The 18,562-nt window shown below is 38.3% G+C and overlaps 2 protein-coding genes and 1 non-coding gene across 4 annotated transcripts in view; all 3 read left to right on the top strand.

The window, feature by feature from the left end:
• Positions 1-6,505: 6,505 nt before the first annotated feature.
• Positions 6,506-15,938, top strand: mfsd13a (major facilitator superfamily domain containing 13A). Of its 2 annotated transcripts, none has more exons than XM_046069545.1 (9): positions 6,506-6,711; positions 8,808-9,070; positions 9,499-9,578; positions 10,479-10,928; positions 11,031-11,151; positions 11,392-11,488; positions 12,377-12,548; positions 13,799-13,992; positions 14,895-15,938. In XM_046069545.1, the coding sequence occupies exons 2-9, from the start codon at positions 8,903-8,905 to the stop codon at positions 15,143-15,145; spliced, it is 1,533 nt and encodes a 510-aa protein (XP_045925501.1). In that variant the 5' UTR covers positions 6,506-6,711; positions 8,808-8,902; the 3' UTR covers positions 15,146-15,938. The 2 variants fall into 2 exon arrangements, with proteins under 2 accessions (XP_045925501.1, XP_045925500.1); XM_046069544.1 differs by having other exon boundaries at positions 6,506-6,771.
• A 1,738-nt stretch (positions 15,939-17,676) lies between these two features.
• Positions 17,677-17,791, top strand: LOC123983648. The gene has a single exon (XR_006828254.1). It is a non-coding gene; the product is annotated as a U5 spliceosomal RNA (small nuclear RNA).
• The window catches only part of LOC123982768 (rho GTPase-activating protein 27-like), a 26,422-nt gene continuing 25,551 nt past the window's right edge, over positions 17,692-18,562 (top strand). Inside the window, exon 1 of the mRNA XM_046068597.1 lies at positions 17,692-17,874. The gene's annotated coding sequence lies outside the window, so the exon portion shown is untranslated. The remainder of the gene's footprint in view (positions 17,875-18,562) is intronic.

The raw sequence follows: 18,562 nt of genomic DNA, 5'->3' as shown, positions 1-18,562 counted from the left end.
TGGAAAAGTACCTCAATACTGTACTCAGGTACAGTACTTGAGGAAATGTACTCATGTGGAAACTCAAATGTTTCCACCACTGGTGAAGTTGCATATATTAGTTGGTGGGAAACACCTTGGAGTGCATCACACAGCTTTCAGAGATATACAGACAGTTACACTTACTCCTCCAGTCTGCCCTGAATGTCCCCAATGTTTAACAGAAACAGACAAGATTGACATTTGTAAATATTTCATAACATCCACGATGAACTTTGCTGAAAAGATACTGTGATGAACTTTCTTGCCAACTTGACAGCTTGAAAATTACTTGCTGATATGCCTCATCGCTCTCTGATTACAACCAATTAGCCAGAGTGAATGAATAAGGTGCTGTTACATAAAAGGCAGTTTAAAAAGTTTTGGGAGTTAAATAATGCACCCCTGTGATGTGATATTGCAACACACAACTCCATCTCTTAATTAGCTGTGTGTGCACACTGGAGCAGCATGACGGATAATCTGGAGATTAGGCCCCGCGCCATCAGCACAATCTCCGCCTGGCTGCCCGTTCTGTGGCTCTGTCACTGATCAAAGGGTCAACACTGTGAATCCCGCTCCGTCGCATTGTGACACTGGAGAACTCCCAGCTTAATCTCTGTGGCTGCTGCTGCTAATCACTCGCAGCGTGAAGCACAATGAGGCTAATGACCTCTCTGTTAGCAGTTTGGGTGCTAAGCTTTGAAACCAACCTATGAGATGACAAAGTGAGAGATGAGAAGGGAAAGAGTTAGTGATGGTGCAAAGATCCCCTCATCTTGTCTTAAACCAGAACTATTCCCTAAGGCTGGCTTTACACAATGTAACGTCCATGCTTTTGCTTTGCAAAACCTACCATTGCTGAGTTACCTAACTCATCCTGAACAGTCCAAAATATGTTTCAAGCCTGACTCTTGAGGATCTAAAGTTGCATTCAGATTTGTCATTTTTAGTGAGAAAAGCTAAGGAGTCCTGAGGAGTTCTACAGATAATTTGGCAATTATATTATTATGTATTTTGTATTTCATACTATTACATTCACAGATGAAGAATGCAGTTAAAAACACCAGACAAGGCTATAAGTGACATTTTTTGGCTGGCAAACTTTTATCATCCAGCTTCACACTTTCAATAAAGCCCTTATCTCAAAAACAAAACCTTTGTGACTTCATATCTATGCAGGGCACATATTTCACCATCACTACTCAGAATGCCATCAAACAACAGATACGTGTCTGCTTGTGGTACTGACTGAACTGTTGATTTGTTTCATGCTTTTTATAGAACTGATTTCCATGACTGAAGAATTGCAAGGTTCTTCAAGGTTACATCATGCACTCTTAACAAGAGAACTTCACCATTTTGCACTGATATTGCCTGACTCACAATGGACTTTTTTAAATGATCAAAATTCATGCAGCAGAACCAGAGATTTCGTCTTTTTTTTATTGCACACATTTTTCTTCCTTGTTAAAAGCAGGTGTCTGCATAATCCAAAATGCAACTCGACCACAGACGGTTCAGAGATTGGGTATATTAAGCTAGTAGCGGCTAAAGTAGCCTCAAGCCACTGGCCTCAAGCAGACATGAGGAGTTGGCTACAGAAGTGTGGTAAACTCACTTACTCATCACTTGATTTATCAGATTGTATAGCCTACAGCTGCCTTTAGGGCCACAAAAGGCTTTATACAATTTATTTCACATATGCACTAGTACTCCCCAAAAGTACAGTATAACATCTGTCTTGTTTGTCAGTGCCTCCAAAACCACAGTCCGTTATAACTGTAGCAACACGTAGAGAAGATCAACTAGACAGGCGGGAATGCTGGTGAGATGCCCTTTGGTGTGGTTTTGTCAGCTGCTGTCTTCATGTAACACACAGCAAACACACCATTGTTTCAACACATGCATGGAAGCTCCAGGAGGGAAAGGTAAACACATCTGCCTTGGCAGTGGCTCGACCGATGTGTCATGCATGATGGGAGAAAAGATGGATCGAACAAAACAGCAGGCGTTGTCTGAAACACCTTTTATTTAGCAAAGACTATCAGTTTCTTCCTGTTTAATGATCCATACAGATGGTTTTAGTGATAGTCTCTGCTGCTCATCAATCCTGAAATCAAGTCATTACTTGCATACAGAATAATGTGAAGTTTGCAGAGAATGATAAAGCTGTTTTCCAATAGGAGCGTCTGTCAGGGTAGAATTATTTGCAAAATATCTAGCCTGACATTTGTGCAGAAAGATCAATAAAACAGGTGCGCTATTCTTGTATTTCCTTTCAACTGATCCCACTTAAAATGCCAAACACACTGCCAAACTTTTGTGCTAAAGCCATCAACCAACAAAGACTGAATGAATACACTTTATGAAGGGTATGATGTACTATATACTGTGCTATGCGTGAATATGATATTTATACTTTTTCTTTTCTTGCTTTATCTCAAACCATTAGGTGCTGAACAATAAAGGCACATTAAAGGCAGAATGAGAGGTGATTCACTGTGATGTGGAGATATCTTAAGACTTCTTCTCAGAGAAGAATAAAATCATGATTGTGTCACCAAACGGCCTCTTCATCCATTAAAAATATAAAGAATGTATGGGGAAATTGTTAGAGTCTATCTGATAGAGCTGATAAAACTTACAGTACATCATACTCAAAAATAATAATATGCAATAATATCTTGGAATTCAAAGGGATATATATAAATATAAATATATATGTGTGTATAGTATACACACATATATATTTATGTGTATAATTAATTTAAAACTGTCTTTTCTTCTGCTGTGTACATGTTATTAAATTCATCTACTATAATATGTGATTACAGATCATCTCACCTTCTTTGTCTTTCCTGAGTTTGAGATGGAACACTTACCAGAGCCTTTTTTTTGTTTAGATCTGTCAACATGGATAACACAACACTCATTTTGATTTGGAAATGAGAGGAATAATCCATAAAGTCAATTTTTGACTCGTTGGAAAATTGATTTTGTTTTTAATCTCTTATAAGATCTCTTTATATAAAAGTTTACTCCAGAAAAAAGATTTTAAGAAATGGTCAGCCAAAAGCATGGAGAAGTGGAAAAACATGATCCTGACCATAAGCAATGAATGTCATAAGTAATGAAAGCGTGCAGAATGATGCTGATCTCAAACCTCATGTGATTAAATCTGCTTCTCAAACAATGCAAGAACATCTTGTAATGTACTGTACAGTACAATCAAATTTGCATATATTGTGGTATATGCTATTAATTGGTCACATATTCTAATGTGTGAATTGATCTGTCAGCCTTGAAATTATTAAGACATCAATATCAAACAAATCCAATATAAACACTATCCTCCTCTCTGCACTACTTGAGAGAGATTATGACTTCAGTCATCTGTACCACTCTTGTGGTGGGCGTGAAAAATTGCTTTATTACTAGTTAGTTAATAAATCAATTACCAATACTAATATATACAGATCCGCTATGAGCTTGTTATGTTAACAAGAACAGCTTTTTGGGTTGCCATTTTCTGTCTGGAATTTATCCTCTCTGCTTAGTCTTTTTAGGCAGCTTTTTAATTCATCACGACGACCCCTCAAATAGGCTGTTTGACCTCTGACCTTCTGCAAAATGGTCTGCAGGGTAAATGAACCCTAATTAATTTATTAATGACTTGTTAAAATTTACAACTGCAGACTTGATGGATGAATACTTATTAACATTTATACAGCAGTTGCAGATGCCTTATGGGAAAGTGAGAAATGTTCTGCCCATTATTAAGGACTACATGGCAGTGATACTACAAGTATTTTTAGTTTACTTAAATATTGCCATTTTATGCTACTTTACACTTCTATTCCACTATTTGAGAGGGACATTTTGTACTTTTAACACTTTTTTCAGAACAGTTACAAACACTTTTCAAATTAAGATTTTACAGATATGTACTTCTTTAACTTACTGTTATATATTAAACTATCTGAAAGTATATTCATTAATTAAAAATAGTTCCACCTCAACCTACATGAACTCTGAAGTACTATTAGCATGTAATACTTACTCAAGTTTGATTTTGAATGCAGCAACTTTTAATAGAGGATTTTACATTATGGTATTTCCACTTTTACTCAAAGTAAAGGATCTGGGTATGCCTGGCATACCTATCCACCTGGCAGCTCAAAATGTATTAATGACTCATATCTGATCTATTAAGCTTTAGTACATGATGTATTAACCATAAAACAAGTAACAGTTTTAAACCATATATAAAGGTAAAGGTGAAATGAATCTATTAAACTAATTTCTGACCAATGTTACAGCTCTATCTCACTCATGTCCTATTAAGAGCAAGAAGCTTTGTGGGTTTAATTAACTTTTTACAATAAACCACTGAAGATACTACTCCCTCCTCTCTTTCCACACGTCGTTGAATCATCATGCTTCATCACCCCTATTTCTTTCAAAAGTAACACAGCCAGGCAGGAACAGCTTTAAAACAGATAAGCAATATATTGTGTATGCTTTTACATACCTCTGACTTTAAGAACAATGCATTCAGCTCGCAACGCAGATTAAGAGGCTTCAGAAACGTCCTAATATTGATGTAGGCTATCTGGTGACACAAAAACACTCCCGCACATACCCTAACAGTAATTAATCGATACATTTAACTTGCACCAATATGGATTTAGGTAAAAATACAAAAAATCAGGCCTTTTCGTCTGTAAAGAGTCCCCGCGCGTTATAGGAAGGTACAACCATCCAACCATGTACACCTGTCCGACCTGGACTGCAGCACTGAGAAGGAAAACAGCAGCGCACTCTTTAATCACCTTCACCTGAGTACAGATGTGAGTGTGTGTGCGTAGGAAGAGTGGAAGGAACACGTTAACGAGCAATAAAGCGGGAAAAGACTGACTCACCTGCTTGTTTCCTGGAGTCCACAAAAATATTTCACTGATTCGTCCTCTCCGCTGCGAAACAGCGATCTTCTCTGCTGCTGCTGCAGTTACCCAATGCTCAAACCAAGTCCACCCCACCCCCAGTCACACGCACACACAGGATCCATAACCTGCGCTATCTTATGACCACAGTTTCCTCATAAGTTTTCCATGTTTTCATTCATAAAGAAAATTTAGAAGAATACCTTTTAATCCTGGAGTGATTAAATGATATGCCTGTAATGTTCTGTAAGGATAATATAGGCTACCTATTGTGTTTTTCATGTCTTGTGCTGCCCATCTTGACCTTGATTCTTTATGAGGCTTTCACGATTATCTAAAGCTTAAATATGTTTTAAAACGGGTCAAATGGGTTGGAAAAACTACTATAGTACAATAATGTCATGATATTTTAGTGTTCAGTATGGGCGGCTCTTAGGTCCAAATAGAAATAAAACAAACCTTTTACTTATGTCTTTCTTTATGAATATCACAGATTATTTTATTATTACTTAAGATTGTGTGTGTAATATTGTCTGAATATTATCCTTGTGATCTGTGCCTCGTGACTGACCCCTGCTGGAGAAAAGATGGAAAGTTTTTATTTGTGTGTCTCTTCCACCTATTTATATTTAGGACAGTGGTATAAATGACATGTGCGACCTAATAGTATTGTATCTATGTAATCCAATATACCCACACCCAGCCCATATAATTCACATTGTCACATAGTTCATTGTCACAAACAGGGTAATTCCTAAAGCTCCTTCTCAAATCACACATATGGTCTTACTGCTCTTGCCTTATTTTACTCTGAAATGTAGTAGGCTAATAAATGGACATACCTGGACTTGAAGAATATATTCAGATTAGGGCTGCACTATAAATCGAAATATTATCGAAATCACGATATAGCTAACTGCAACATCCAATTTGATTAAGGTAAAATGTGTGGCAAAACAGCATTATAATGAAGTACTGTGGTGCTGCAGATGTAAGAAGACATGTTTGTTTTGTACAGACCCCAACAAATGTGATTTTCATGAATCATATGCATATCATATCTTTCATCTTTATCTGTCAAAATAATCTTTTTTTTTTTTTTACCATATCCTGCAGCCCTAAGTCAGATGTTCCTACCCTCTTCCACTGCTCCTTGACATTAACTTGAAGATGAATACATGAAACAAATGTATTTTTTAATGTGGCCTATTAAGTTGGAACTTTAGTTTAATATTGAAGAAAAAAATAGTGATTTAATTGTACATACACAGCCTTTAATAGGCTATTACATAGGTAGGCCTAGTGGTTGATGTAGAAACTATGAACATTTAAATCAGTTTCAGGGGTATATTGTTTACACTTTACAATGGAAATGTATATTGCAATAGTGACACTCAAATACACATGTGAATAGACCAGTACAAGTACTTGTATAAAGCAGTTAAGAACATGTTCCTTTCATTTTCTGCTTCAAACCTTCAAACCTGTTCAGCAGTTCCTGCAGCAGCACTAATAGTTGACTTGACCCATCCACACGTTAACAGAGCCAAAGAATATCTGGTCATGGTAACATTTGCCCTGGGTGGCGCTGTAAGTCTGATCCATGCTGTACCCTGATGAGAAACCACAGTGTGGGAAACCCTTTCACAAAGCCACTACAGTCATCGTGGACGTGAGTAAACCGACTGCAGCTGTCATGACGTGGTCTGTCTGCCGTCCGGTGATCGAGGCACAGCTGAGCTAACAGGTTAGCTTCTCACCGAGTAAAACACGACTTACTTACTCGGCCTGCTTAACAGCTCTGTCGGTACGTGAAACCTCTTTGCTCTGCTGTACATATACTTGAAACTAGTTTTATATTTGTTTATTTCCAGATAGACAGGCAGTTTGTTGTCGTTGTCGTTAAACAGCTAGCTAATGGTAGCATTTAACTAAGGCTAGCTGGTGCTAACCATTAGCGGTGGCTGGCTAAGTTACGTTCTCCAGCCCGGTAATAGATTTAATAATAGATACTTTTCATACAAGATATCTATCGGTCTTACCAGCTGTTATGGGCAGACACAACAGACTAACTTACACAACACGTGGGATGTTAGTTGTAGTTTTAATAGTCGAATATGACAGTAACGTTAGTCCAAACGTAACGTTATTAATTAGCTAGCTGGTTATGATCAGAACCCTACCAGATGGTGAATAAGGCTAAATAACTTGATAACTGTTTATCATTTCAAGACGAGCAATGCCACCTGTTCCTTAACTGTGTATGCAAGATTGCATTAGCTTACAATCCCGGCTTGTATTTAAGACGTTAGGAATTTGCATGCTTGTAACGTTAACCTGAAGCGGTTTAAAACCCTGCTAACTAACACTGGTAGTGTTTGCATGTTGTGATTATAAGTGGACATTTGTTTTTTGTTTATTTTACCTACATTTGAGCAAGATTGTTGCATTCAGCCTCTCTATTATCAACCACAATTTAAAATGTCTGCAGCAAATGATACAAGGGATGATGGATGCCCCTTTTGTTGTGGTTTGCAAATCTGCCTTGAGATCAGGTGTCACCAGCTCAGCCACCATATATTCTGTAACCAGCCAAGAAACGTCTCCACAGGTAGGAACAGCTCTAATTCTGCTGTGGCTGAGAGGACATGAATTAGATATTTGTAGATCCAAGTCCCGCTCTGTTACATATTACAAAGTAAACCACTTCTGATTTAAAAAGATATGTGTTAGAGATGTGATATGGTGCAGCCAGCTGAGAGTCATTCCACTTCACTGCTTGGATCTGATAGGAACAGGGTTGGAAAGCTTTGCTTTGGCCACATTCGCTATCTCACTGAGATCCTGATATGAAGCTTCGCTTTTGCAGCTTTGCGTAGACGCTACGATGTTTTTGACTCAGACAAGAGAAATTGCCTTGAGACACTGTTATTGTGAGCTATTATAAGGCTTGAAGACGTGAGAGGATGTTCGTAGATCAGTGCAAGTCTGAGCCTGTGGGAGTCAGGTGTGAAGTACGAAGCCTGTTAAGTGAATTCTTCTCCCACATGTGATACTGCACCAGGGGCTTTCAAAGGGGAAGCAAAACAATGCACTTTAGTAACCAAACTGACGCTGGATTTGCATTCATTGTGAACTGTGTGTCCTCAGTTGGTGTGACAAAAGACATTACATCACAAGGAGATGTGACAAGGAGACAACCTTGTGTGCTTTCCAACCCATTGCTTTCTTTGTCTTTAAATAAAATCGGATATTGTGCCTTTAACATTAACAGTAGGTGTAAATTATGTAGTGCAGCACATTCAGAACACCTCTAGAATGCAATTTTGAATATGACACCTAAGGACATTAAAGCAAAATGAAAGAACTTGGCTTGAAATGAATGGCTGAGTATCATATGACTTTCCTTTTGTCATTTCACTGTGAAGAAGAACAGCTTTTTAAGAGGACACTGGGGCAGTGAGGTGGAGCGTCAAGAGCAGTGGTTATAAAAATAGGAAAATTACAGTTTTAAACACACACCACAGCTGGGCGTGGGCCAGAAGAGAAAGGAACTGTGGCCCACAGCCTAACTAGCTAAATAAGTACTTACTGTACCATTGCTATGAAATCTCCTCAAACTCTTTGCAGAGACAGGCATGTTAATATTATTTTGTATTAATGCTGAGATTTTACCCTGAGATGCTGCAGTAACTTACAGTAGGTGTTCCATTATACATCATGTATATTTTGCTTCAGGGTGAGGGAATATTTCCTTCACTTGTCTACTGTACTGAAAATAACTTTAATAATGTTTCTGTCAAGTCTTAGTCGATTTAACCACACGCCACTGTGTTTTTGCAGGCTATGATGAGGTGGTGACTCTGGATCAGCCAGGCCGTGATATGATTGCAGCTTGGCACAGAGAAAAGACGGAGCACAGTGATTGAGAAAGAAGAATGGGCAGGAGCGTCTGGGGCTGCTGGCAAGGCGTCATCTCTACTGCAGTGCTCTACGGCTCTTTGGCCTTGTTTACCTCCATCCTCCACAATGTGTTCCTCCTTTACTATGTAGAGACATTTGTGTCCATCTACAAGATTGATAAAGTCTCCTTCTGGGTGGGAGAGGTGAGTGACGACAGACCTTTTATTGTGGCCAGCCTAAGGCACACCTGTGCAATAGCCATGCTGTCTGATCAGCATCTTGTCACATATGCCACACCTGTGAGGTGGATGGATTATCTCGGCAAAGGAGAAGTGCAGATTTTGACAGATCTGTGGACAATATTTGAGAGAAATAGGCCTTTTGTGTACATAGAGAAAGTCTTAGATCTTTCAGTTCAGCTCATGATGAATGGGAGCAAAAACAAAAGTGTTGCGTTTATAATTTTGTTCAGTGTAGTTATTATATTGCCCAGCTGTACTAAGAATAAAATGTAAATATGTTGTGTAACTTTGATATCATGTTCTAGCTTTTCAATAAGCCATAATTCTTTATTTGTTTACTTTTATAAAGCTTTATTGTCTTCTTATCTGCTCTCTCTTCTGCTCCACAGACAGTGTTCCTCATATGGAACAGTCTGAATGATCCTCTCTTTGGCTGGCTGAGTGATCGCTCCTTCCTCAGCTCTCCTCAGTAAGTGTCTCCAACCTGCCCTCTTCCTCCTTTCTCTCAGAGAAAACACTGTGGCAAATAATGTTTACACCAAGTAAACATTAAAAAACTGAGAAAGAAAACAGCTTCCTCTAACAGTTTACTAAACATGGATGTGACCGAAGTGATAATTAGCTGATAGCTTGTCTTTGCAAACTGACATTTAATGCTGTCCAAAAGCCAAGAAAAAGTTATTATACAGTTATTATATTACAAAAAGGTCAGTTCTAGATATGTCGCATAATGCAGGTTCCTTCCGAGAAGTTTTTGTTCTCTCTTATGCATACTCTTTTAAAAAGAGTTAATAAAAGCAGCATTTCCCTGTGAAAAGAGACAAGTAACCGTTGACAGCCTTGACTAAATATCAGCATCCAGTAGTTCCTGTGGTGATCAGCAGAGATACTGATAAATAAAAAACATAAATGTCAATTTTCTGCTAGTGTAACATAATTTCAGAAAGGTAATTTTTGAAACACCATGACATTTCCCTAGAATATATTTGTATTTAGACACATATTTATCTTTGGTAAAATTGTCATGAAATTTAGGAAATTGTCTTCCTCATTCTGACATCACTTTGCCCTCTAGTCGCTGCTCGCTTTCCAGTCAACCTGCAAATTTCTTCCGCTGTTGTTCCTGCACACTTACCCTACAGCTTCTCTGAGCGAAGACATTTACACCCATGCACACAGAAATGTTTCAGCATAGATCCTTTTATCAGCTGCAGTAATGCACGTAAACGCTTAATCAAAACAAGATCTCTCAAACAAATCCGGCTGCCATCTGTGTTTGCATTTCGTCATGATTAAAAAAAGTGTGACTCTGTATTGTCATAAGGTGGTGACATAACAAAGTTTCCGTTTTGTTTGTTTTTCCACCCAGGTCAGGCCCTCAGATCACAACTCCAGAGGTGGTGCTGAAGCGCCTGAAGGCCCTCTCCAGAAATGGCCCTCTCTTTGCTCTGTCCTTCTTGGCCTTCTGGGTGGCGTGGGCCAGTCCAGGACTGCAGTTCCTGCTGTGCCTGTGTCTGTACGATGGTTTCCTGACTATGGTGGACCTCCACCACAGCGCCCTGCTGGCTGACCTCGCTGTGTCCGCCACTGATCGCACACGCCTGAACTTCCACTGCTCCGTGTTCAGCGCTTTGGGGTCATTCTCCGTATTTCTGTCTTACTCCTTCTGGGACAAAGATGATTTCTACTCCTTCCGTCTCTTCTGTGTGACTCTGGCAGCTTTTTCCATCTTGGGCTTTTTCTTAGTGTCTCAGTTGCTACATCTTCGTTTCCAAAAGGAAGTCCTTCTAAGACAGGATGAGGCACAGATGCTCAAAGAGTAAGGAATTTCTAAAGATCTGGAAATTCACAATAACTCTGGTTGAGATGTTTTTGGACTCTCCATCTCACTCCTTACTTGTTTTTCTTTTGCGGTCCAAAGGCTGAGTGTAGGTCACGCTCCACATACCCACCCAGAAAAACCTGTCACCATTAGACAGTACGTCAAGCAGCTCTCCAAACACAGAAACTTCATGTGGTTTGTGTCAATGAACCTTGTTCAGGTAAGATCCTAATCAAACTGGATGTGCTGCTTCAGTAGCATTAACAGGAGTACAAAAAATACCCTAATCTGATTTGTGTCTTTATGCCTTTTATCTCAGGCGACAATCATGTGATACAGAGGCTGATTTGCTTTTTGTGTCCTTAGTTTTGTTTTGTTCAAATGTTCAGTGTTTTTGTTTTTTTTGTTTTTTTTTTTACTTACTTTAGTTATTCTGTTGTTGTCTCTGCTCCCCCTACAGGTGTTTCACTGTCATTTCAACAACAATTTCTTCCCTCTTTTCCTGGAACATCTCCTATCTGACAATATTTCTGCCTCTACAGGGTCCATCTTACTCGGTAAGATCCCTTTTAAGAAAATGGAAATAATGCACACATTCAAGTCTTCTTTATCCAGGTTTTTTTTTGCTAGAGCTAGGCAAGACAGACACAATTAATACATTTATTTATTTATTTAGTAGCACAAAGGCAAATAAAAATATATAAAAAATACACTGTATGAATTATGCAGGAGAGGTAAGGAACCCCCAAGGGCTTATAGTTAAACCTCCCCTTTGGATTTTTAATTGATATTATACAAAATTATTACAGGAAAAATAATGACGACAATGATAAACGATTAAATAAAACATACACAACACACCTACTGAAATTTAACCATGACATATTTATTTTTTTCATGCTTGACTTAAATACTGTCAGTGATAGACTAGTTTTGATAGAAAAGGGGAATAGTATTCCAAAGTGATGGTCCTCTGTATTTTATGGAATATTGTCCAAGAGTTGTACGATAATAAGGGAGATGAATATTCTTTGCTTGCGGTGTTGAATGGACATCTGCAGTAATTATTTCAGCAATATAAAAAGAGTTATACAATGTGGAATACAGACTGAAGGTTACATTACTGGTAGCATGCAAGCTAGCCACACGCTTTTTTATGTTTACAAGCACCTTTTAGTTGCCAATAATTCTATAATTTAATTTGTGGATGCAGCATGGTAAATTGATCCAGTCTTCAGTCTAGATTTAAAGATCAGGAAGATCTCAGAAACCCAGTGAGGTGGTATTCTGAAAGGTCTCCTGAATTGTTAAGAACTGATCTAATTGTGGCAAAGATGGAATAGATTTCTATGTCTTTATAATTTGCTATCCATCATTTTTTTTACTATTCTTTCTGCTCTTAAGTCTTTTTTTTTAAATGCACTTCTGCTTCTGCTCCCACGCAGGCATCTCTTACATTGCCCCCCACCTGAACAACTTGTATTTCCTGACACTGTGCCAGCGTTATGGGGTTTACCAGGTTATCCGCTGGCTATTTATGCTCAAACTGGGACTTAGTGTGGCTATGCTGCTGGCAGGGGCTGACCACATTTATCTTCTGTGCATCTTCATTGCTAGGTATGCACACGCACACACATCAGCACACGCTTCAGGGATCCGATGTGTGACTGCTTGTACTTTTGTTTGCTCATTTTCATAGCTGAATAAACAAACACACCCCAACACATATCAAGGACGGGAAGTAGAATCGCTCTGTGCCTAGTATTCATAACAAGCACGCATCAAGCACTCTTTCTGTCACAGCCTGTTTAAAGGTTAACTCAACATTTATTGTAATCCAAATAATGTGTTAACTGTTCTTTGCTACAAGGCTTTTTTACTCCAGGAAAATGTAAATATTGCTCCTGTTTGTCCCTCTGTCACTCAGCCCCAAATCATTTGCCTTAAAATTTGTACAAAACCTATAAATTCTTCTATAAATAGACCCTCGATTTGGATTTTCTTTTTAAAGAGCTATATTTACTGCTTTAACAGGAGGAAAAAAAGGTAGAGCAACAGAAAAGAGATCCCGCCTCCAGAAGGACGCTCAAACAATAGTTGTATTGCAGAGTAGACATAAATAACAATAGTACATTTAGAATATGGAGAAACAAAGTGACAACATTAGGTAAAGAAAGTGCAAATGTATATAAAGAATAAAACAAACTTCCAGGTGTGGTCAAATGCTGGTTAAGCCCATTCGCTCACATTTCAACGTCATTTTTTGCCCCTTAAGTTTTACAGAGTGATTCAGATTTCAAATAACCATGCTGTTCTCATAGTTAACACCAGGATTTGAATGCTCTCTCAAACAGCAGCTGATGGAGTGTGTGGTTAGATATTTTACTCACAGCTGTCGTTGTTGTCACCAGTGGGTGTGAATGCTTGTGGTTGTTTCTCTCTGGTGGCAGAGCTGTCACTAGAAGTTATTCCTGCATTTCACACAATAAAATGTGTTTTTAACACACAGACACACCTTAGTGCGTGCTCTAGTAGGGCTTCCCCTCTTTAGAAACCAACAAATAGATAGTTGACACACCTTAAAGCTGGTGTATGTAATATTGGAGAAACTGGCAAGAGACAGCTAGATTTTTAAAGTATCCAAAACTGCCTACCCCAGCTTTAATTTATGTTAATAAATAGAACTTGATAAACACCTGGTAACAAGACTTCAATTTAAAAATGCCTGCTACTATAAATTACTGTTTACATTATAGAACGAAAGGATCATTTCATCAACATACGGTCACAAACTACATTACAGCTGACAATACAAGACGCCACACTGTTGTGACCAGAGACTGTAATGTGACTTCTCTTGGTCCTAGTAACCGGGTGTTTACGGAGGGGACTTGCAAGCTGCTGAAACTGGTTATTTCAGACCTGGTGGACGAGGACTTTGTGGTTAATCGACGTCAGCAGGCTGCCTCTGCGCTCCTCTTCGGGATGGTTGCCTTGTTGACCAAACCTGGCCAGACATTCGCTCCTCTCATTGGCACATGGCTGCTGTGTGTTTACACAGGTACAGACAGAAGCACTCACGCTGACTCCTCCATAAGAAAGTGTATTTAATTACCTTGTTTCAGATGCTGCTACAAGTTGCTGCATTCATGTGTCTTTGTGTCTTTCTGGCAGGTGGAAGTGAAATTACCTATGATCACTGTCAATGATTGTATTAACTGTTCAACATGAAAAGGTTTTGTGAAACTGAAACTTTTTGAAAAGTAGAACTGTTGTACAGATCACATAAGTGCAACTTGCACAACAAGTTCAACTGGAAAAATCAGACACTTTATTTAGCAGAGGTCTAAGCCAACCAGATCCTTACGCATTTTGTCTTGTGATCAATTTAGTTAGTAGATTCCAGCCTAAACAATAACCATAGTCTGTGTGAAAAGGCTTAGTTATTAATGTTTTATTTCATAGAAGTGTTTTTAATGATAGATGAGTTGGTCTTTGTTTCAGGCTTTGCTATAAAACACTGCGGGTAAGCCTGTAAGGAAAAATTTGTGTGTTTTTTGCCACATGTGCACTTGTTCTCACTCTGCTCTCGTCCTTTCCACATCTGTGGGCAGTTTTTTTCACAAGAGCAAAAATCCAAAATCCCAAAATGTAAAATACAGAGAGAGAACATTATTTTGTGACAATTACACACTTAAAATATAACCTCCATATGACTTTTTTGTCACCTCATTAGCTTAGCCATCTGTCCAAAACCAAACCGTTTATATATTTAATTTGTTTTATTTATAGGCCTTCTTACGTGTGGGATTCCTACCGTTTTCAAATTTTTGTAGGACGGCTTCACATCTAGTCTGATTTCAGTGGAACCATCCATTCCGAAGAAGCAGTTCTGTGTGTGAATTGATTCGTCTGTGTTTTGTGTACCCTAAAGAAACTACTTTTTTTTCCCCTCTTCCCCAGGTTATGATATTTTTAATAGGGAACCTGTGAAGGACTCTCTGGTTTCTGTGCCTGACGTTTCCTCTGGCTCAGGGACTCCGCCTCTGCGCCTGGGCTGTTTCTACATGTTGGTTTTTGTGCCTATCACCTGTGCCCTGCTCCAGCTGGCTGCCTGGTCGCGCTTCACACTTCACGGCCGCAAGCTGCAAGGGATCAAGACGCTAAGGCAAGGCGCCCAGCATGGCCACCTTATCGATGTCAAGGCCATATGAACTGAACAGAGCTGCACGAGGCTGCACATGGACACTTTTTAAATAGTCAGTTTTACAATCCCTGTGATGATGGCTTAGAGAAAAAAAAGGCAGCCGAGTCTTGTGTGCAAGACTATGAACCACTACGCAACATGTGGCTTAGTGGACACTGAAAAATGCACAATAGGCTGACAAATCCCCACTGGGAAGAACATGAAACGATATTTTAAAAAATGAAACTTGCCTTATTTTTATATATATAAAAAAATTGACTTTTGAATTATTTATATTTTAACAGATGACCAAAATATCAAGTAGAACCAATCAATCCTTTGGATGTAGATGGACCAAGGTGACAGCATTTCATGGTGCGTGCCAAAGATTGGGTGCCCTCTTTAAAACTGTAAAGCATAATTCGAGTCTAGAGTCTCTGAATGCTCTTGCTGCTACTTAATCTGTCGGTAACATCAGCCTAATTTAAAAACCAGGAGCAAAGAAGGTTTTCCACAAAGCTTGCAGTTCTGATTTTTAATGTTATTAACAAGATGAAGAAAATGAAATTTTAAACATTGCATTATTGTTTTTAGAGTGCTACTGATACTGCATGGAAGCTGCACTTCAGAGCTGATTAATTATCTTACGGTTTCTTTACATTTACACAGAATTCCCTGCCAGTTTGATGTTGAGAACTGTATTTTCTGATACGTCCGGTATTGATGTTTTTGCACAAAACTGCCATTTGTTTGTTGTACTTCTAACATTCTGATTGTGACATATTTTATGTACTGTAATAAAGACAGTTGGATTTAGCAAATTGTGCTGGTAAACATGATCAGTTTTGTAATTTTTCAGATTATACAAAGAATGTGTGGCATTACCACAAATAAACCTCATCTATGTTTAAAATCAACCAATCACCTTTTTATAAGACTAATTACATGTCAAACCACAAGGATGTCCGTTCAAACACCACAACAGATTAAATAAATCCAGTGGCTTTATTGAAGATGGATGTTATTCAGGCAGAGTTTTCTTTACTGGGTTACAGAGCTGGAAAATAAAGTTGTTGAACCATCTTCCTGTGCAAAGTGAGACACAAACCAAAACCAGTTTTGTATAAGTAAAGTAAAAGTATAGACCATGTTTGTTTATGTAAAGGACATTTAGGCCTTGTGCTTCAGTACATGTGAAAGTCTTCATCATCATCATCATCATCATGAAGATAACTAGGACAAGTATTGTGAATTTAGAAACACTCCTGAAGGCATTCCTTTATTTGAAGAGCTCGAGAGTTCAGTACGGGGTGTTTGATTTCACTGCGGTTATACTTCGTAAGACACCCACCATTGTTCAGCAATGCCTTATGAAGATTTGTAACCTAATAGACAATTGTTTCCTGCAAAATCACAGCACCCTTGCTCAGCAAGTAGTAATTCTAACTAATTAAGGAATATGCAACATATAAGCACAAAACAGAAATAATATTGTCTTAAACTAGATTTTGATACAGGGTGATGAAGCACCTTAAGGCATCAAAGCATCAGTTGCACTTGAAAGTGTGAGTGGGGATTAACTGGCATAAACCACTTGTGAAAATAAGCCTGGAGCTTTCAGGGGACAATGAAGCCTGGTCGGTGGGTTTATAGTCAACTATCCCTTTGTAACATACCTGAATGCTGTAACTTAGTGGTGCCCATCGTTTTGGCTTGGGATTCCTTAAAATTATGTCTACTTGACATGAGTTGTGATTAGTTCAACCAGAGGTTTTTAGAGGCCTGTATCCTGTTTCTTCAATGCAAAGGGGCAATTTTTTTTTAAGTGTTGGATGAAGACATACATAGACATTACTTTGTTTAACAAGAATATTGAGACCTCATTTCATCCAACACTTCATCTTTCCCGTTTTGTTGTTGAACAAAATATGGTGTGAATTAGCGTCAAATGCGTACTCTTACCGGATTTTCATTTTAGGATCGGTTTAATTGTTGAAATGCAGTTATATTTTTTTTAAATAAGACGGGAAACTTAAGGAAAATTCATCACAGAATTTTTAAATTTCACGATGACTGGGACCAACTCTTTGTACCGGGAGGCTTCCGGTGCGAAGACGGAAGTAACAGGAGGTAATCCTCTCGTTTAGTTTTAACAGCGCATGCGTTTATATTCTAGCGCTATTATTTTATTCCCTTTCGACTGTATTGCCTTGCTTTTCATTCCTCCGTTAAGCGCAACACTACGTAAGCGCATTACAACACTTTGTTTCAACAATTATTTTTATGTTGCTCACTTCAAAGACCAGCAAAACTCTCCCAGTGCGGTATCAATACACCGCTACCCGGCATGCACCGCGCGGGAGTATGTACAACATTTGATAAAATCTCGTATTTAGATTAAAAACGCGTTTATCCAAAATGTTATCCTTTAATATATCGTGTATTCGCATACAATTGTTATAACGACGTAAACACGTAGTTGTATCGGCGCAGTGCCACCGTCACTGAAAAGTGTATGTCGGTAAATCAGTAGCTCCACGTTTCCTACCCGTAGTCAGTACACTCATGTTTCTCTTCAGATCGTATAAATCTTTCGCCTTTTACTAAAGATTTCCGTGGAGAGGAACAATATGAGTTCTATCTAATTTTTTGATGCCCTGCCTCGTGCGGGGCTTCCTGAACTGTCAAACATTAAATACCTGAAATCCATTGAAGAACACAGTGTGGGCGTCATCATGACGTCGCTGCGACGTCAAGGTAAAATTACTTATCAACCATCGTCAACAGCTGAGAGTATGAAGCACGCGCGTGGTAAATATTAACGCACGAATGCTAATAAATCACAGACTACTTGAAATAAGTACTAGTACTTAATTTTTAGTTACTAGAAACTATTTCTGTTTTATTAGTAACAGCTGATTAGATACTTGTACTTCATTTTAGCTACCAGTAACTGTTCATTAGTTACTAGAAACTATTTCTGTTTTATTAGTAACAGCTGATTAGATACTTGTACTTCATTTTAGCTACCAGTAACTGTTCATTAGTTACTAGAAACTATTTCTGTTTTATTAGTAACAGCTGATTAGATACTTGTACTTCATTTTAGCTACCAGTAACTGTTCATTAGTTACTAGAAACTATTTCTGTTTTATTAGTAACAGCTGATTAGATACTTGTACTTCATTTTAGCTACCAGTAACTGTTCATTAGTTACTAGAAACTATTTCTGTTTTATTAGTAACAGCTGATTAGATACTTGTACTTCATTTTAGCTACCAGTAACTGTTCATTAGTTACTAGAAACTATTTCTGTTTTATTAGTAACAGCTGATTAGATACTTGTACTTCATTTTAGCTACCAGTAACTGTTCATTAGTTACTAGAAACTATTTCTGTTTTATTAGTAACAGCTGATTAGATACTTGTACTTCATTTTAGCTAC

The sequence above is a fragment of the Micropterus dolomieu genome, linkage group LG14 (assembly GCF_021292245.1).
Source record: "Micropterus dolomieu isolate WLL.071019.BEF.003 ecotype Adirondacks linkage group LG14, ASM2129224v1, whole genome shotgun sequence".
In the NCBI taxonomy this organism is placed as follows: Eukaryota; Metazoa; Chordata; class Actinopteri; order Centrarchiformes; family Centrarchidae; genus Micropterus; species Micropterus dolomieu.
This window is presented reverse-complemented; position numbering and strand designations above follow the sequence as displayed.